At 39.3% G+C, this 19050-nt stretch overlaps 1 protein-coding gene and 1 long non-coding RNA gene across 2 annotated transcripts; both read left to right on the top strand.

Annotated features, from left to right (window-relative positions):
- Positions 1 to 3765: 3765 nt before the first annotated feature.
- Positions 3766 to 10393, top strand: LOC113569276 (potassium/sodium hyperpolarization-activated cyclic nucleotide-gated channel 2-like). Its single transcript, XM_035522734.1, has 8 exons — positions 3766 to 3882; positions 4051 to 4144; positions 4443 to 4570; positions 4970 to 5113; positions 5230 to 5467; positions 5605 to 5772; positions 9979 to 10094; positions 10253 to 10393. The coding sequence occupies exons 1-8, from the start codon at positions 3784 to 3786 to the stop codon at positions 10391 to 10393; spliced, it is 1128 nt and encodes a 375-aa protein (XP_035378627.1). The 5' UTR covers positions 3766 to 3783.
- Positions 10394 to 11090: 697 nt separating this feature from the next.
- On the top strand, positions 11091 to 11492 carry LOC118240796. The gene is made up of 3 exons (XR_004775634.1): positions 11091 to 11113; positions 11232 to 11357; positions 11458 to 11492. It is a non-coding gene; the product is annotated as an uncharacterized LOC118240796 (long non-coding RNA).
- Positions 11493 to 19050: the final 7558 nt, after the last annotated feature.

The following is a 19050-nucleotide window of genomic DNA, read 5'->3' as shown; positions in this document are numbered from 1 at the left end:
TGTTAAAAAAGAATGTGATCGTCAAAAACAAACAGGACAGTGGGTGATCCATCCTCTGAGTCCCATAAGGTACAGCTAGGCGTTAACTATGCTAAGCAGCTACCAGATAGGCTTGCCAGTAATGGCAGACTTCAGCTACTAGCTAGCCAGCTTGGGTTATGGCATAGCTAACGTTTACTTCCTATTAATTAATAACCAGATTATAAGTAGCCATTAAAAATAAACAAATAGCCTTTAAAAACAAATGTTACTTAACGAGTGCTTTATTGCTAACATAGGTTAACAGTCTAACACCGATTACAATATTGCTCATGTTGGCTTGCTAGCGTTATAGCTACCAGCTGGAAAAACGCCCATCCAGGACTTTATATCTTCTAGGCACTTAAAAATGTAAGGGTGGGGTGGTCGGTGTCTAGGGACATATATCATGTCATCTCATATTGGTGAAATGAGATATATTTACTCACACCTACCTGTGGCCAGCAGAAGCATATAGGTTAAAGATTACAGAGTTGAACTGGCAACCTTCTGATTACTAGAGTACATTCACCACTGAGCTACCACTGGCCAATCTTCTTAATGATGCCACAAACAGTTCACCATGTCCTTGTATTTTGGCCATATCTCCTATTGACTTTACTTCCATTCATGTCTCATTACATATATGTAACAGACTTCCAATGCAAGTCAATAAGCCAAGCCGTCCTGAGCATGCATAGGGCCTACACAACTAAACAGTTCCTACACAGTTCATCCAGTGTGAAAAGCCACTGTAGTGCAAAGTTGGAACATAAATATCCATTGCCAAATACTTGTCTGTAAATAAGAGCTTGGTAATTCTGTTGAATTTAATTTTCACTCTCTTCTCAGGCACTACTATGTCCTGTTTATGGTCCTGTTGACATTTGTGAGCCTTGTGACAGTTCCACTGGAGATGGCATTCGCTGCAGAAGCATTTAGCTCCATTAGTGACTGGTTAATGACTGGTTGGCCTTTAATTTATTTTCTGACATCCTGTTTATAATTGATGTTGGCCTTAATTTTCGGACAGGCATTCTCACAGAGGACAGTGAGGTAAGTAACTTTCACCTCTTCAGTCTTCTTGCAAAATAAATATTCTGTCAATAGTTGGCACTGATATCTTCTAGTAGTTATTTTAAATAATATTATGCTAAAAGATTATTTGAAAATGATAACTGATGTCGTAAAATAGAGGAAAACTAATACTAATATACTAATATGCCTGGAAATTGGTTGCATTTGTATTTGCTTTAATCTGAAGACATTTATATATATTTCATAAATTGATAAGAATCAAATTTAAAAACAAATTCTCCACGTTATGGTGGACCAAAGTAATGTTCTCATTTTGTAATTTTAAATAAAACGGACGTCTTTAGTTTAATTTAGACTGTGACCCATATTACTAGACGATCAGTGTAAATGAGATGCATGCTGAGAATTCCAGTCAGATGAATGACAGGCAATCAGATGCATTTTACTTTTATTTTTGTGAGGGGAAGTACTGTGTAGTGAAATTTGGGGGATCTGGGTAGCCCCTTCATGCTACTGCCATCTGCAAACACTAAATGAAAAGGTCAACATGTTTCACTGTGTTGAGCTCTATTTCCATCCCACTGGCACAGGTTAATCTTGATTACATCTATTTGTCACACTTTTCCAGGATTGCAGGCTTTTTACTAAAAGCTTTTTTATGGAGTTAAATCAGTGTCACCAGAACCTGAACCAAAAATCATGGTTCTTGAAAGGAATGTGAAATGTGGTGTTATTGAAAATTGTACTTGCAAAATTTTAGATATTTGGAATTTAAGTTTTGAAATTTTAGTTTAAAAAATTTAGGTAGCCAAATTGCTGTTAAAAATAATTCAGGTACACACAAAAAAACCCCAACAAAAAAAACAGTTAAGAAAATAATTTTAAAAACCTGAATTGAAGACATGAAGGTAAAATTTTCATTAACCTACCTGAGTGACTCCTGTGTCGAGAAATGACTGAATTTTCTCAATGATGCAGTTTTCAACCTGTGGGGACCTGGCAAGGGGATGTGAAATAGCATTTTGTGACTCAAACACTCAACACATATGAAAATATTTAAACATTAATTGGGAGATAGTAAATGCATCAACTGGAATGATAGTTACCCCAAGGTTGTGTAACTTGTATGTTGGGAGTAATCCATGAATTTTCTAGTGAGACCCAAAGAGCTTGACTTGGGGAGACATCTCCTCCACGAAGAGCTGTCTGCTAGGCATGTTGGGGGGGAAAATGAAGAAGACACCCATACGTCCCAGTGATTTGAAATGGCAGACACACAATATACTGAAACAGTAAATTGGAAATATTTGTTTTAAAACGGTTGTATAAGGCTATGAACCTGTTTGTATATTCTATAAATGCTTCTCCAGTGTTGAACTAGATACGTATTCCATGCAGCATCTGTAGTAATTGCAGTATTGCAGATATTGCAGGTCTTAAGTTTATTGAAGTTTAAGTTTATTGGCTCTTACAAGTCCAGCTTGCAGACATTTTTTTAAGCTAATTTGCTTGAAATATATACATTTTCATCTCTCTGTAGATCGTTATCCTTGACCTGAAAGCAATAAGGAATGAATACCTCAAGACCTGGTTTATACCAGACATTCTGTCTGCGTTCTCCATTGACTTGGTCATTGCTCTAGTGGTAAGAATAAGGAGTATTTATTTTCCTTAACATCTCACAACTGCTGAGCGTTGTATATAGTAAATGTTACAATAGTACATTAGTGCAAATAAACGTTAATACAATAAAAATTAACAAGAATGTTTTTATGTGCCACAGTCAGAAGCTTGGAAGAATTTACCATGGAGCCACTTTGCCACCTTTTGGTTTAAGAAAAATGTTTACTTCCCTCATGAATAGCTTTAAACAGTTTTTTTCTCTGGTTCCTAAGGCTTTTGTATAGTGCTGTCAGAGCTGGTCGGCCTTCTGTGCACACAACGCAAGTTGTAATTTTGTTGAGTAGGGCTCCAAAAATTACACAGGGGCCCTGTCTCCCCCTCATGTCAAAGCAGGAGTCAGTATTTAAAATTCAGTGAGAGAATAAAGCAGAACTGTAGAACTGGCAATGTATCTCTCGTTCTCTCGCTCTCACTAACCTAGCTTGGCTGGGCATCTCTCGATCTGACTGTGTCCTGTTTGCTTATCAGCCACTTCCATGGCTGATCTAGGACTCTGTGTGTGTGTGTGTGTGTGTGTGTGTGTGTGTGTGTGTGTGAAATGTACAATGAGTTTCCATGTACAAATCTTTAACTCTCCTCAGGATGTATTTTTCCATGGTAGCAACACAGCTGAAATACTAAGTGGAAAGATGATAAAGGTGCTGATGTTTGCCAGAGTATTAAGTCTGATTCGTGTACTGCGTATGTCAAGGCTGGTGAGATTTTTTCGTTATTTGCAGCGGGTGAGTCACACTCGTCTTTTCTTCTATTTGTTAGCATGAAACACCATTCAACCAATCAATTACATTACATGATTATGAAAAGTCAGTCAGTTTTTACTTCAATCTCTTACTTAGTGAAAATGTCCTAATAATAATGTAGAGATTAAGATCCTGGAGGATTTAGTTAGCATTTATTGCTGATTCTTAGTGCAGTTTAAATCAGACCCAGTGTTAAACGTTTTATTCGTTTAATGTTATCACGTGTCTTATATCTCTGGTCTCTTTACAGGATTGGGATAAAAATCTTCAATTTTTTTTCAGAATTGTATTTTTATTCATACTGATGGTTTTGCTATGTCACTGGAATGGCTGTATTCAGTACTTCATTCCAATGCTACAAGGATTTCCATCAGACTGCTGGACTGTAAAAGAGAACGTTGTGGTGAGCTTCCACTTCTGAACTGTGAGCTATAAAATTTGTATTCAGTAATGAAAGAGTCACCTCTTCTTGACTGGGAATGGAGGAATACATGTTTTTCCTGTTTAGGACAGGATCTAAGAGGTTGTGTGTGCAAATTTTGTATGAAAAATGATCTTTTATACTTTAGAGAATGGTACATTTGCGGAAAAATACTTATTTAGCATGTTTCGAGCTGTATCTCACATGGTCAAGATTTCCTATGGATCCAATGACCCACCCACAGGTATGTCAGCATCACAAACTCAGTTTTCTGTTTGACTGGGCTGATTTTGAGTATCAATCATAGATCATTTGTAATTTAGAGACCCAACATCAGTTTTTTGTGTTTGCTAACAAGCCCTTAGAAAACTAGTTTGTTAGCTACTAAATGCAGTATTGTGCACAGAGCTGACTTCTGCTGTTTTTAGAGGAAGATACTCGTGTCTACCTTGTACCAGCTGCTCCAAAGTGTACTTGTATAAAGACTTAACAGATAGAGAATGAATGTTAGAACTTTATTTCTTTTTTTTCTTTTTCTCCAGATGAGCTGGAGATGTGGGTTGTCATGACTAGTATGTTGTCTGGAATTGTTATGCATATTATGATATTTTCCAGTGTGCTAACAATGATGATTGACACCGATGGATCAGAAACCACTTTCAAGAAAAAGGTACTTCTGTATCTACAACATCCAAAAAAAAGTTGAATTACATAGCAATTTTAATTTCATAAAATTACTTTTACCCAATTTCATCATTCTGGTTCTTTGTAAGACCCAGCAATTAGAAAGATGCGATGATGTGTGAATGGTTGTGACATTAGATGAAGCAGAAATCTGAGCTTTCTGCATTATTCTACATTATTCTCCTGGCCCAATTGAAGTCAACAAAAAACAAACAAACAAAAAAACTATTATTGTAAGGAGTCATGTGCTTTCTTGGCATTTAGCTCAAGCTGAAGTCAACTCCAGCAGTAGGAAGCACCATTGTATTGTGTCCTGAGTTTTTACAGTTATATCAGATTTAACACATTGACAAATATAAGCCATGCCTTGTGTGCTACCTTTTAGATGAAACATATAGAAGACTACATGACCTATAAAAGGCTTCCTAGAGAACTGCGCACTCGTATCAGGGAATATTACCGGGCACGCTACAAAGGAAGATGGGTCCATGAGAATTCCCTCAGTTTGGTGTCAAAATCTTTGAAAGAGGTGTTTATTAGCGTTGACTGGAAATTAATTTTGGAAAACTGACAATGATCAATTTCTTTTTTGATATTATTCCTCATAAATAAAAAAGAAACCAGTGTTTTCTTTCTATTTCATAGGAAACTCTGACAGTGTTATGTGCACACTTGCTGAAGAATGTGCCCATGTTTCAGAAGTGTGATACAAATTTAATCAGTGCCATTGTTTTAAAACTGCAACATGAAGTGTTCCTAGAGGGAGACATCGTCATTCGCCAAAATGCTCCTGGTGATCGTATGTTCTTCATTGAGCATGGACAGGTCATTGTGGAGACACAATCTTTTCAGAAGGAGCTGCATGATGGGGACTATTTTGGAGGTTAGTTATCACAAGAAAGCCATATTACACTCTGAGATTCACTGGAAGACGATAAGATTCACAGAAGCTCTCTGGTGTTATTTAAGACAGATGATGGCGTTCTGTTAACCTTTGAACTGGATTGTCCTTTCATACAGAGGTTGCCATCCTGACCAGAGGAAAGCAACTAGCCACAGTTCGCGCTCTGTCGACCTGCCGCCTGTTCTCCTTATCAGCAGACGACTTTCATCAGGTCCTGCAGGAGTTCCATCATACCGTGATGGACATGGAGAGTCTAGCTCAACAGCACTACGAGGATTTGAAGAGTAAGTGCAAATATAGTTAATGCAAATATAATTAATAAAGCATGAATATGCAAATATGTCCAGATTTGAGGCTCTCCATACAATAACAGACGTCTATATAATATTGACGTCTTTAAACATACATACATAGACAGATCCGTTCTACAAGTAGGTTTTATTCTACACGTGGCTTCACTCCGCCTCCCTCGCTGCACCTCCACACAAGCAGTTTGACGCGCGAACATTAAAGTGCCTCTGAAAAAAAACGACTTGTGGAAAATTAACGCCTATATTGAATTTTTGAATTTTTCAGTTCCTCTAGACAGCTAAGCCAGCAACGATTCATAGTCATGAGTAATTGTGCATCATCTTAATTAGTGGCACCTATCCACTCTGGTAGTAAACCTACACTGAATGTCTCACATCAAAAAGAAGCTGCGGGCTCGGACGACAAAGACATTGAAACTGGTCGTAAAGAGAACCCAGATTGTAACTGTGTTGGTCTGTGTAGCTTGAAAAGACTGCTTTCTCCACAGCGGAACAAACTCTGCATATACCTGAAAGTGAAGGTGCAAGCAAAAACAAACAGGACAGTGGCTGATGCTTCCTCTGAGTAGTAGAAGGTAACGTCTTACGTAACGACTACGATAGGTAGCGTCATAACGTAACGGCTACGTTAGCTAGCTCGCGGGCTAAATAGCTAGATTGGCTAGCTAGCGTTAGCTGGCTAACTGGCCACTTGGCATAGCAAGTACGATAGCTAGTTAACTCCAGATCTGTCAGTAGTAAGTAGTTTAGTGACTATTAATTTATAACTACAACAGTTTATGGTTAATCAAGTACCATTAGCTAGCTAGCTAATTAAAGGAAGGATAATGTACGGTTAGTCACTGTTACCTATGTTGGCTAGATACTGTTAAAGTGTGCAGTCTTTGGTCAAACCGCCCTACTAGCCAGCAAGCTATGAGATCCTGTTGTTGGTAACGTTAAGCAGCTAACTAGTTACTACTGCTAACAGGTTTAACTGGGTTAACTGCGTTACTGATTTTACGTAATATTAGCGTGAGTCCCATTACATAGACTCCCATTACATAGACTAATACACCATTGGGACCGCACAGCTGACCAAATACAACTGAAATGTATCTAAACAGTTCATTCAACATGAAATACACGTTTGAGTGCAGAGCCAGACTAAAAAAATGCAATTTTCCAAATTCATTTGAAGATCACTATAAGCAAGTGATTGGTAATTGTGTTCTAATTTTTCCACTCTCTTCAACCCACAGGCACAACTGTCGTGTTTACGGTGCTGTTGATATTTGTGAGTATTGTATCAATTCCACTGTAGACGGGATTCTCTGAAGAAGTATTTAGCTCATTTAGTGACGGCTGGTTGAGCTTTAACATCTTGTTTATAATGGATGTTGACCTTCATTTTCGAATCTGCATTTTCACAGAGGACATAGAGGTAAATAACTCTCTCCTCTAGTCTTCTTGCAAGGCTGACAAAACATATGTTGTAAGTGTTTTTAAATAGTCATTAATATGACTTCTATTATCTTATTTCTATAAAATATAGGGAAAAACAATACTCACATGCCTGAAAGTACATGTAGAATTTACATGAACAGCAAACTCTTCAGATCAAGTGTATAAATTACCTGCTCTATCTGTACTACATGAAGGATTAGAAAATAAGAATATAAAAAATAATATCTGAAATTAATTTAAAACGTTGACACAAGCAGCAATGAAAGGTTCCAAGCATGACTCAAAGCCAATTTTGCATCCCTCCACCGCATGTATTTATGTACATTCATGATGAGGCTGCATGGAGGTGAGAGAGCAAGATGAGCAGGAGAAGACCTGAAAAAACAGGGTTTGCAGGAGGTGGTAAAAACCCTGTAGGCTTTTAGCTTCTTCAGCCCCATGTTTTAAATTCACCCACTGCAAAGCCTCTTCAAGATCCTTCCCTATCGTACTTACGTGGGGTGGCCATCAGTGAGGGAAAAATGATAGATTTACTGACCGAGATTAGCTAGAAGTGCAAGAGAATGAAACTGAAACCGAAAATAAACACAAAACAAAACCACATGGCGAAATTTCCATAGGATCTGAAGAAAGCGGAGTGGCACTGTGAGAACTTTGGGAACTACGACCCCAGAGGGGGAAACTGTTGGTAATATCCTGAGGTTGGAGTATTCTATTTTTTATTTTTTATTTTTATTTTTGTCTTTGGCAAATACATACCAGATATCTCGATCTGTTCAACAGTTTTTCTTGATGGAACGACTAAGTGGCTATAATTCCTACATGAAAACCTCACAGTCTGCATTTTAACTTAACTGTTGTTTAAATTAAAATCCATCATGCTTAAGCACAAGCAAAACCTTTAAGTACACCAGAAAATGTAGTAAAACACACTTAACAGACATGAAAAATATTATGAAAACATGAAAAAGTGTGCATAATTGATAAATACTAAGGCCATTTAATAAAAAGAAAGGTTAATATCTTTTACAGGCATTAACCAATAGGTTTGTGACTTCTTTCTGTGGTAGACTGTCTGAAGGCGCATGTACTGTGAATTTCCCGTTTCCTAAAGGAGATGTCTGGGTTTTTGAAGGCCTAAACAGTTGCATTATGTTCCATGATCCATGGTTGACAAGAGAAAAGGGAGGACTCAGACAACATGTATGTAATGATCGTTTACTGACTCACCTGCATGATCAATAAAAAAAAACAAAAAACAAAAAAACATTTGTGTACAATGTGTGGAACGGATCCCTTCATATGCACACGGCTATTTGCATATTTGCATACACTTGTGTATGCCCTGGGTTACAGCTTCCTCCTTTCTGACTGCAAACGGTGAACTGAATATACTATAGGGCTAAGTGCTAGAAACTTGTGCTATATAATATGTAATATAATATATATGTAATATAATAAGTGCTAGAAACATTTCCAAATATGAATTTGTTTAGTATTCACATTCTTTACAAATTTCTCTACAACAACTACATGGAATAAATATAAAATATTTTATGAGTTTTCTAAGAGAGCCCTTCACAGTAGCAGAAAATTAATTTTTATGAAATACCATGTGCTTACACCAAATGATAGATACATATATGCGTGCTTAGGTTACGAATCCTGAAGGACATTTCAACTATAGGTTTTTAATGTTTTGGTCCCAGAAATAATCTTTTCCTGCATTGTTCATCTTGCAACTCAGATTTGTGTCACAAGAGGTCAACCTTCAGCCTGGCTGCCCCTGTATCACAGACTTATTCAAACATCATTGAAGGGTTGCAACAGGCCTTTTGCTACATCCAAGTGCACTTTATTTTGAAGCTGCAATAGCTTGTATCAAACCTTTTTTGTACTTGGACTGATTTGTGGGCATACTACAGCACCATGTTATACTGGGATTGCAGGGTCCAGTTCCTGGGATAACAGGGATCCTAAAGTTTTCTAACCTTCTAAAACCTTCCTTAGCATCACAGGCCTTATGTGTATTGCTAAAAACAACTCCCTTTGGGTGTAAAGTACAGCTGTGCAAGGTCCTCCAATAAAATGTCAAAGAAGCACTTTTTCTTATTTGTATGGTCCAAAATGAAAATAGCATTCACGTTGAATCTGGAAAAAGCTCTATAAAATTGTGTATACACATAATCTTACTGTAACGAAGGACGGACGCAGGAACGAGCCGAGTGCGACACAGTGACATTTATTTACACCGAACCGAGAACGTAGCACTCAGGCACACCGAGAAACAATAACAATTAGACTAGACCTTAAATACACACAGTATCGAAAACGAGAAACAAATGTGAGACACGGGGAGGGCGTGGCTACACGAACGAACACACACACAAACACACACACACGGAGACGTCTGGGAGGAGGGGCCGTGGAGTGACACCTAAACTATAAAAATAAATATGTCCAATGTAATTTACTTTTAGTTGTCATACTGAAGAAAAAAAAATCACTTGTTGCTAAGAGATAGTAGAAGCACAGTAATCCGCTACCTGTAAAAATAAATGAACGTTACAACTCTGGCTTTGAATACATTCTTATGGATTCTATTTACAGTGTGGTTATACAATAAAATAAGTTGTACATTAAAATAATTGTAATTATTTACAGGCGCACACGTTTGCCAGAGCGCAAGACTAATTGCGTCTTAAAGTAACAATGCTTATAGATGTTTTTCAGATCTGCAGCAGGCCCGGCTCACCACTCGCAGCACAAAGCAGAAGGTGCAGCTCCTGGGAGCCCTGCTTGAGTGTGTTTCAGCCCGCTGCCCTGCATTCGAAGAGGACTATGAACAGGTCCAGCTAAATGGCCCCCTCAGCCATTCAGAACACATCAGAACCTCACGCAGTACCCTGCAGGAACTGCACACGGCCACCTTTGTTTTCTCACCGTGCTGCTGTTGAAGTCCAGGAGCAAATCCTCCTCTGATGTTCTCCTGTGCTGTCCTCCACAGGATGCTCATGAGTTCCTGATGCTCTGCTTACTGCAGCTGAAAGAGGAGGGAGAGAGACTCAGGGCCTCTTTCTTCTCTTACATCTGCCCTGTGGCAAACTTTGAGTTTCATATCAAGTCTGTGCTCACGTGCACCAGGTAATTAGGTATCACTGTTGCATATCTCCTTTGTGTTAATGGACTGGTCTTAACCAGTCTTAACGTGTTTGTTTAAAGTACATTTTCTCAGCGAGAGTAGGTGCTTTCTCCGGACATCTCTGTTTAAAGTATTCATGAAAGTTTCATAACATACATAACTTAAATATGAACATTTAAAATGCTCACAAGTTCAGCTTGTATTCATCACATAGCTTTCAAATCTCAGAGTGTGTGTGAGTTTGGGAAAACATAACAGACATGGACTGAGCATTCTAAATGTTTTCTGCTCTGATGCTTCACATTAGATAAGATGTTATCTACTTGTAAAACTGAGCATATTAGCATGTGATAACTCACACTGTATAAGGGATGCAGGAGATTATTTCTGTGCAAATGTTGTAACATTTCTTATTTTGTGAAAGCTGTGGAAAGCAGAGCTGCAGAGTGGATGTCTACAACCACCTCTCTGTAAATCTGAGCCCTGCTACGACCGACAGCCTACACACTTACTTTAAGGTCGGTCATCTCACACACCCTCTTTGGATAAGGCTTCATTACCCTGTTGTAAAGGAGAGAATACAGTTATGACATGCTACCATTTTGATTTTATCACTCTCAATGAAAGGGTCTCTTTCTTTTTTCAGCCAACACTACTGGAGCGTTTTTGTGAGTGTGAAGCAGGCTGCGAGGCAACTGAAGAAGTGGAGTTTTTCACACTGCCACGGTGAGTCTCGTCTGACGTAGATGACCTTAAAGAATGAGTTTTAAACCAGTCCAACACACACACCCTCCTCCACTCACACACACTTCCAGTCCTTAAGTCACTTTTCCTCTTGGAACAGTATTTTCGTCCTCCACCTTAAGCGGTTTGACATGCTGGGCCAAAAGCTCTCAGACGTGATGGACGTCCCGTCCGAGCTGGATCTCTCTGCCCTTCCTGGGGTGGCTTCTCTCAGGCAGCAGTCGAGGTGAGCTCGTACCATCAACCTGTGCCCACATACTTCTCTGTCCACCCATTCCCATTTAGCTACAAAATGCTGACTGAATGGCTTTGTGGTTTGTCCTCAGTGGAGCAGCGGGAACCCAGGACAAACCTCAAGAAAACTCCAGTCCGCAGCCAGGTAGAGTTGTGCCATTTTCTTACAGTGGAGTGATAATACGGCTGTGTATAAGTATCTGCCATAATGACTAAGTTCTTTTAACCCATCAGTAGTAAATGAGAGAGGAGAAGGACAGGGAGCTAGAGGACAGCAAGTAAGCCTACCGGTGAGGAGAGAGAGAGACCAAAAAGAAGAGAGATACAAGCTGAGAGAGACACAGAGACAGAATGAGAGAGAATGAAAGAGGCCTGTTAATACAGAAATGGCGTTCGATCCGTGATGCGTTTTCAGTTAATCGTATGAAAAAAAAAAGATGTATTTGTTTGTTGCAGGAATGTGCACCCACTGGCACCTACAGACTCCTGGCGGTGGTTTCTCATTTAGGTGACAGCATGGACCATGGTGAGTAATCTGACATTATTTATACACGTGCAGTAGAAACTATTAAATGACTAAGGACCACCGACTACTCCGACAGGCCACTATATCAGTGACACAGCTGAGGGAGAAGGACAGAGCTGGTTGTCATTCAGTGACTTAAAAGTATCAAGAAGCACTGAGCCAGCCATCCTGAAGAGCAGGACAAAAACAGCCTACCTGATTTTCTACGTGCACAGGTAGAATCTCACCTTTCAGACTTGGGAATGTAGGTACCTCAGTCTAGGAGCACTCTAACAGAAACAAGTTTTACAAGCTTATATCTGTAGGGAGTAAATTAGCCTTTACTGTGCCCTGGGACTGCAGGTCTCTTGTGCATGACAGGTGAGTGAGGCCTACTCCCAGCACCGGTTGGCAGGTGCTAACCTTCTTTCTCAGTCCTTTCACCCTTCCCTCTCTGCAAAAGAATTAAAAAAAATTTAACCCATTAAAATGAGCCATTTTTTATTCTCCACAAAATAGTAAATGCCCCCTCTGGCGTTCTTGTTAAAACACTTTTTCCATATTTTTAACCCATAGATGTATAACATGAATAATACTGTACTTGTCAAGTCAACATATTTAGATGAGGTGTCCTAGTGTCAGTTATTGTCTTCTAATCGCTATTGGAGATGTACAAGTCCCCATTCTTTATCCCCAACATTGTTCATACTAAAAGATTAATTTCTTTTCCAAGTAGCACATGGCAGTGATTAAACACCTATTTACATGGACGTCACTTCCATCGCCACATATGAGAACACTACCAGGGTGCTTCACTGACGGAGGAAGAGCTTCAGTCCTTTTTGAGAAATAACCAACTTGTATTTTAATTTGCAGATGTTAGGAGTGAACCAGCATCTGTCTATAGTTCTTTTAATTGTGAGCACACATATTTAAACCCTTGTTTTGTTGTTGTTTGTCAGTGTTTGACCCCATGTATGCTGCTTTGTTGTGTTTTAAGACTGCCTGTTATGTTCTAAGTAGTGTTAATGCTTAATGTTCTTCGTGTTTGGTTTTGTCTTGTTCTGTATGATAATAAACGTCTGTGGCATCTGAACCACAGCTCATCTTTGCATCCGGCTTCACGTCACAGGAACACCGACCGTTGAAGGTTGCCTCGAGCCAAGGGAAAGAAGAAAAAGGGGAAACCCAACCCATGCAGGAGAATCCTCCATACTTGTGGGAACACTCCCTGTCATCACATCGGGGGAGAGTATCTCTGGAGGATTTTGGGGGGGCCCTGGTGGTGGTCCAGGATCAGATGCTGCAGAGTCCTGCCTACCTTCACTGGATTACCGGGACCCGTACGATTACGACTACCAATATCCAGGGTCAGACTCTGCAGGGTCCTACTCTCCCCCCACGGACTACCAGGAGGACTGTGAGGATTACAGCAGGAGTGAGGAGTATGTTGACGTCGGCCTCAGGTCGGACACCGAATCCGACCGCTCTGAGGATCCATCAGTGGAGGTGGAGGAGGCCCGCCATGAGGATCCTTCCTGTGGTTTATAGACCGGGTCAGAGGACTCTGAGAGCAACGAGCCTCCGATGTTAGTGCTTAATGTTCTTCGTGTTTGGTTTCATTTTGTTTTGTGTGTTAATAAACATCTGTCTCATGTGAACCACGGCTCGTCTTTGCATCCTGCCTTGTCTCCCACGTCACAGAACAGCAATTCATCTACACTTCTCACAGATAAAACTATCGCTAACGGCGAAGAATAAACATGTTGCAAAAAAGCAGTAAGAGCTAGTATGCAGAAACAGTGGTGTTAGCGTGAAACAGTTTCAAAAACAGGAGTATCCTTATGAAGGAAGGAGGTCCTTATGAACCTCTGTATTTTGACAGCAAGTATTGACCATGTGCCATTAAAACCATGCCAGGTATGGTATTAATCCACAAAATAGCACATCAAATCTAATTATTTGGCTAGTACAGGGTTATGCAATGTTCCCTCAACTCAGCAAAATGCAACAGCTTGAATTACTTAACTGATTAATAATAATAAAAAATCTTTCCTGACTATAAAAATATAGCTGACCCATTAGAAAGATTAACCATCCAGTGAGTGTGTATCCTGGCATGTTAAGGTAAAAGGCATCTCCGACTGGAATACATTTAAGCGGTTTCGGGCGCCATCTGGTGGCGACTTGGAGTCCTTATCACGCTCTCATTTCTTTTGTATGGCGGGACAAGTGTTTTGTTATCCTACCTATCGAGCAGTCCTACCTAGATTTAATGCACTTATGTACATTAGTATTAGTCCAGGCTTCTGGTGTTTATTTTGGATGCATATATTATAATTAGGCTACTGTGGACATTTGTATTTTGTATCGCTACAGCACCTGTACTTCACACAAGTGTAGTAATCGGATCTAGAAAGTTGCCAGCCCTGTTAAAATATTAGATTTATAGTATAATAGTTGAATTAAACAGACAAAGTATTAATCACAATCATTTGCATGATGATTAATCTTGAACCAAAAATCTCACCGGGAGCTGTAGTTCTCTTTCCAGACACAAACCCAATAAAACTGTGCTTGATCATTTCTTATTGATAGCCACCGACTATAGGATCAATAGAATAGTACAACCAAATAACCTTTAATGTTTTGTTTTACTGTAATACAATTTAGAATTGCGATGTTACCCTTTTAAGAAGAACTAAACACACTGTGACGAGAGCAACTGGATGAAGCTTTATTGACAGACTGGTCAAGGACTCACATCTAATATGTTTAAAATACATTAATTGAGGCCAAATGCAGCATAAAAAAAATTAATTTCATACAGAACCAAAACCATCAACATGAAAATATAAATGTATAAAAATATGGGTATTGTTAAAAAAAACCTAAACTAACACTAAGCCATTAGCACAGACGTGTGTCCCAATTTGTCTGGGACAGTGAGAGAGCAAGAGAGAGACAGACAGACAGACAGACAGCTACTTGAAAAGAAATGTGAGCTATGTCCTATTTTCCTTTCTTTACTGCAACACTGTCATGGGACCCAATGTTAATGCCTTTCTTTTGTTCCACTTTCCCACTGTTCACTTTACTATGTTATGAGATGCTATGAAAGGAAAAATAAAACATGCCACAACTACTGTACGCATAATGAAGCACAAATAGAACATGAAAGTCCAAGCTATTGTGATCTTTGGCGTCCAAGAGCTCGTCTGCGACTGCCTCTTGCCGTAGTTGTGACAAGTCACGACAAGAGGACTCTGTTAAAGCAAACACAAAAACACAAGACAGGTCTTCTGTGCCCTACGGCGTTAATTCTACTTACTCTAGACACAAAAGCAAATGTTAGAAACTGGTTCAAAGTTACCAGTCCTTCAGGTTCAATCTCCTCCAAGTTACCCACTGCCATCCATCCTCTGTAGCCGGATCCAGGGAAGTCAAGAGACACTGACACTAAGGTAGTGAATCAAGAGAGTTCCTCTTTATCGAGGAAAGCACAGAGTATATATGTGTCCTAAAACTACTATCTAAATCTACAGGATGACGGGGAAAAGTGAGGCATGTTCTAAGGGTCTATGTAGAAAGGAAAGAAACAAGGTTAGTAAAGATTAGATGTTCTCTGCATGAACGAGCCACTAGCTGTTCCCGTGCCCGTCATGAGCCACTGCTGTCCTTAAAGAGAGACAGGGAGAGAGAGAAAGAGAAAGGGAGCGGTAAAGGAGACAAGAAGAGGGAGAGGATGACCTCAGGTGACCAGCTTGGGCAACCAGCTCGGGCGACCAGCTCGCGGTTAAGCTGTCATGGCTGATAGGCAGAGACCTTGCGTTGGGTGCCTGAAGACAGAAAGGCTCCAGTATCTAAAACTCCCCCCTTTGATTTTAAAGGAATCACATATCAGTATATAGACCTTTCTCATACGCAGGCACCAAGGCAACATTAGCATGATTAATCACAGAGGTAGAAGTACGAGTTATGAAAGAAGACAGGAGTGACAATAAACAGGGTCCACAAACAAGAATCAACACAATAATCAGGAGTACGGGAAAACATGTTTATGAGCCAAGATCCCCAAGGGCCGACAAGCTCAGTTAACCAACTGAACCAATAATCATCGGCGGGTGGAGGCTCAGCAATAGCGGTCTTCATGTGCAAAATGATGTCAGTAATGTTGTTATAGTAACTAGGGATGTCAAAGCAACACGTTTCATTAATGACCTTGCAGATGTCTCCCTCCTTTGCCAAGAGGAGATCTAGGGCTAGGCAGTTCTGCATGACAGCGGTACAGATCTTATCTACCTTATCATTGAGTAATGCCAGGGTGTTTTCACTCCTATTGGCTAAATTAAGTACCTGCCATGCCGAACCATTAATTTTATTAAGGGCTGCAGTAGTTCCTCTTCCCAGGAACAAACTCCAACCCGCGTTCGCTCCAGGGTTAGTCCATGGGTTGGCCAGTATATACCCACCATACCTATTAGGGGTGCCAGTAATTACAGACCTTTTAGCTCTGTCAGATGTCAACTGTGTACATGTATATGACCAGAGATGAGATAGTTAATGCTGGGGTACAACATCCTTTCCAGGAAAATTGATGACGGGTATGACTAACAATCAAAGTGGGTAGGCTGGAGTATGCCATCCTACCGCATACCCACATGATAGCTGCAGATACCTATAGTATTATTCCTATAGTAAGGTTTTGCATGAACCTTTCAGGAAAACAAGGACCAAAGAGTCAGCAAAAGGATGTTAATAGGCAGAAAGGATATCTATATCTATATCTATATAGTATATATAGATATCTATATCTATCTATACCAATGCTAAAGTGTATTGACATACAGGGCCAAGGAGTACTTCCTTGGTGTGTGGTGCAGCCAAAGGCCAGTCCCTCAGCATGAAATCATATAACAAAGAGAGCTTTTCTAATTTTATGATGAACGGTCTGTCTGCTGTAGTTTTATATAGTAACGGAATGCATTGACGTTCCACCTGTTTTCTCATACAAGGCTTTATGTCAAGCATAAGCGACTGCTTTTCATGCTATTTAGATTTTGCTGTTTTAAAGGTACAAGACAAGTAATATAAGTGATTAAACCAAATTTCATCACCATACCTGCCCTATCTCGTCTGCCCACACTTGGTGACGTATTTAGATGTGGTACGTCCACGCTGCAGGTGCGTATAACGTTCCTAAGTGCGGGCAGTTTGAGACGAACAGCTCTACTAACAGAGAAGAGTCAGTTCACAGTAGCGCCCCTCTCTCTGCGTCTACCTCTGTTCACTCACTAGAGAGAATCTGCTTAATATAAACAATTTAATTTGATAGTTTTGACCGTTAACACTTTGTGCGCTGTGTGAGCGAAAACAATGTATGTATTCTGTGCTTTCTAACTTTAACAGCAGTTGTCGGTTATGTGTTGATTTTGTCAGATGCCCTCACGGTTATAAAATCACTTTAGCGGTGCCGAGCCTTGACTGTTGGTTAACATGTAAGCTAGTGTTAATGGGTGCTTTTCAGTCGCTGTATATGTAAAAATATATGTAAAAGACTTATTTAAAAAAAGGACTTAGTGCATGAAGCAGTGAAGTGAAAATGGGTTTTATGTTATGAGCAAATTTTGTGGCCCTTAACTCAAAAGAGAGTTCCATTTTTTGATGATAATTTATTGTAACATCATGAAAGGTAGCAGCGAGCCTTTTGGTCAGTTGATAAATTTAAAATCAAGAAATAACCTGTGCATACATATAGGTGTACTTTCTGTGCCTTCTTGTTATGAATAAAGTAACATAACTAGCAAAGAAAACAGGGCTCTCAGCAGACATTAGTGTTTTCTGGAAACTTTCTTGCTACCTTGCAGCTTGTTTTCTTAGAAACAAACATTTGACAGTGGAGTATCGGTGCAATATGGGTTACCTCATGAAAAGTCTAGAGTTTAAAAGTACCTTGTTAATGGCTATAAATGAACAGTTTAAATGCGTAAAAAGAGCAGCTGACCTGTTGCTTGCCATATGGGCTAGTTAGCTCACATTCATATGTACTGCTAACCTGACTGGTTACTTATCTTAGTTTGCCTTCTCCAACAGTCACCATTACGTGGGGTCAGATATTTGTTAGCTAATAAGTTACTTCCATATACCCACCAACACATTCTACAGGTCAACACATTCCTGCTGCCCCTTTTGTGTATGTGTCATGACTGTTTACTTAATGATGTTTAAGTTGTTTGTGACCTAATTATTACCACTAATAAAATCAGTTTAAACCATTCATAAACTTTTTGTATTCAATGCAGTAAGATTTAGCCTTTGGAACTAATGGTTTAGGGATATGCATACCCAGCTGCTTGCCTGTTGAAATTTACCTGTAAAGGTGTGCTGCCATTCTGATTGCTTTCTTGCCTGTTTTCTGTCCTTCATGAGTGTTGGTCTGCATACTTAGTCTTTCAGAACTGACTGCCATTCACATGTATAACTGTCTGCCTTCTGATCCTCAAGCCTGCCTGCTTACATGTTAGATTGCTGTCTGTCCACCAAACTGCAAAAATTATTTATGCTTTTGACTTCATATCGCCTTTTCAGAACAAAGCATTCCAGGAGAGTCCTAAGAAAACTTGGACCAGGACAAATGGAGAAACAGAAGAGTCTTTTTGGCAGGAAGATGTAAAGGCTTTGCACTACAATGTTAAAAAATCATAGAATAACAATATTAATTTTAAATGATTCTTATTTATATAGCATATTCCTTATAGAACCCAAAATCTCAAGGTGATTTACACTGAAATGAACGAACAGTATTCAGTAATTAAACATTGATCAAATAAAACAGTTAAAAGTCACGAAATATAAATGTAGAAAATGAAATTAATTTAAACAGAATTTAAATTAAACCGGCTGAACAAGCTGAACAATTAGACCAAGCTAAACAAGCCACTCTTTAATCTGTATTAAACACCAATAGAGCTTGCACTGTAAATACTTTCTGGACTATTCCAAAGTATCGGAACGATGAAACATGAAACAGATTAAACATGTTTCATCAGCCTTGTTATTTTAAAAGATTAGGAAGTAATGTTAAAGGAATTAGTCTTATTTTCCTTATAATGTGCCAAAGTAGAATAAAATAATTTTGATTGTATTGTGCAATTAACAAAATACAACATGGACCAGAGCT

This window comes from Electrophorus electricus, chromosome 25 (assembly GCF_013358815.1).
Source record: "Electrophorus electricus isolate fEleEle1 chromosome 25, fEleEle1.pri, whole genome shotgun sequence".
NCBI lineage: Eukaryota > Metazoa > Chordata > Actinopteri > Gymnotiformes > Gymnotidae > Electrophorus > Electrophorus electricus.
The sequence above is the reverse complement of the archived record's forward strand: the minus strand, read 5'-3'. Positions and strand labels throughout refer to the sequence as shown.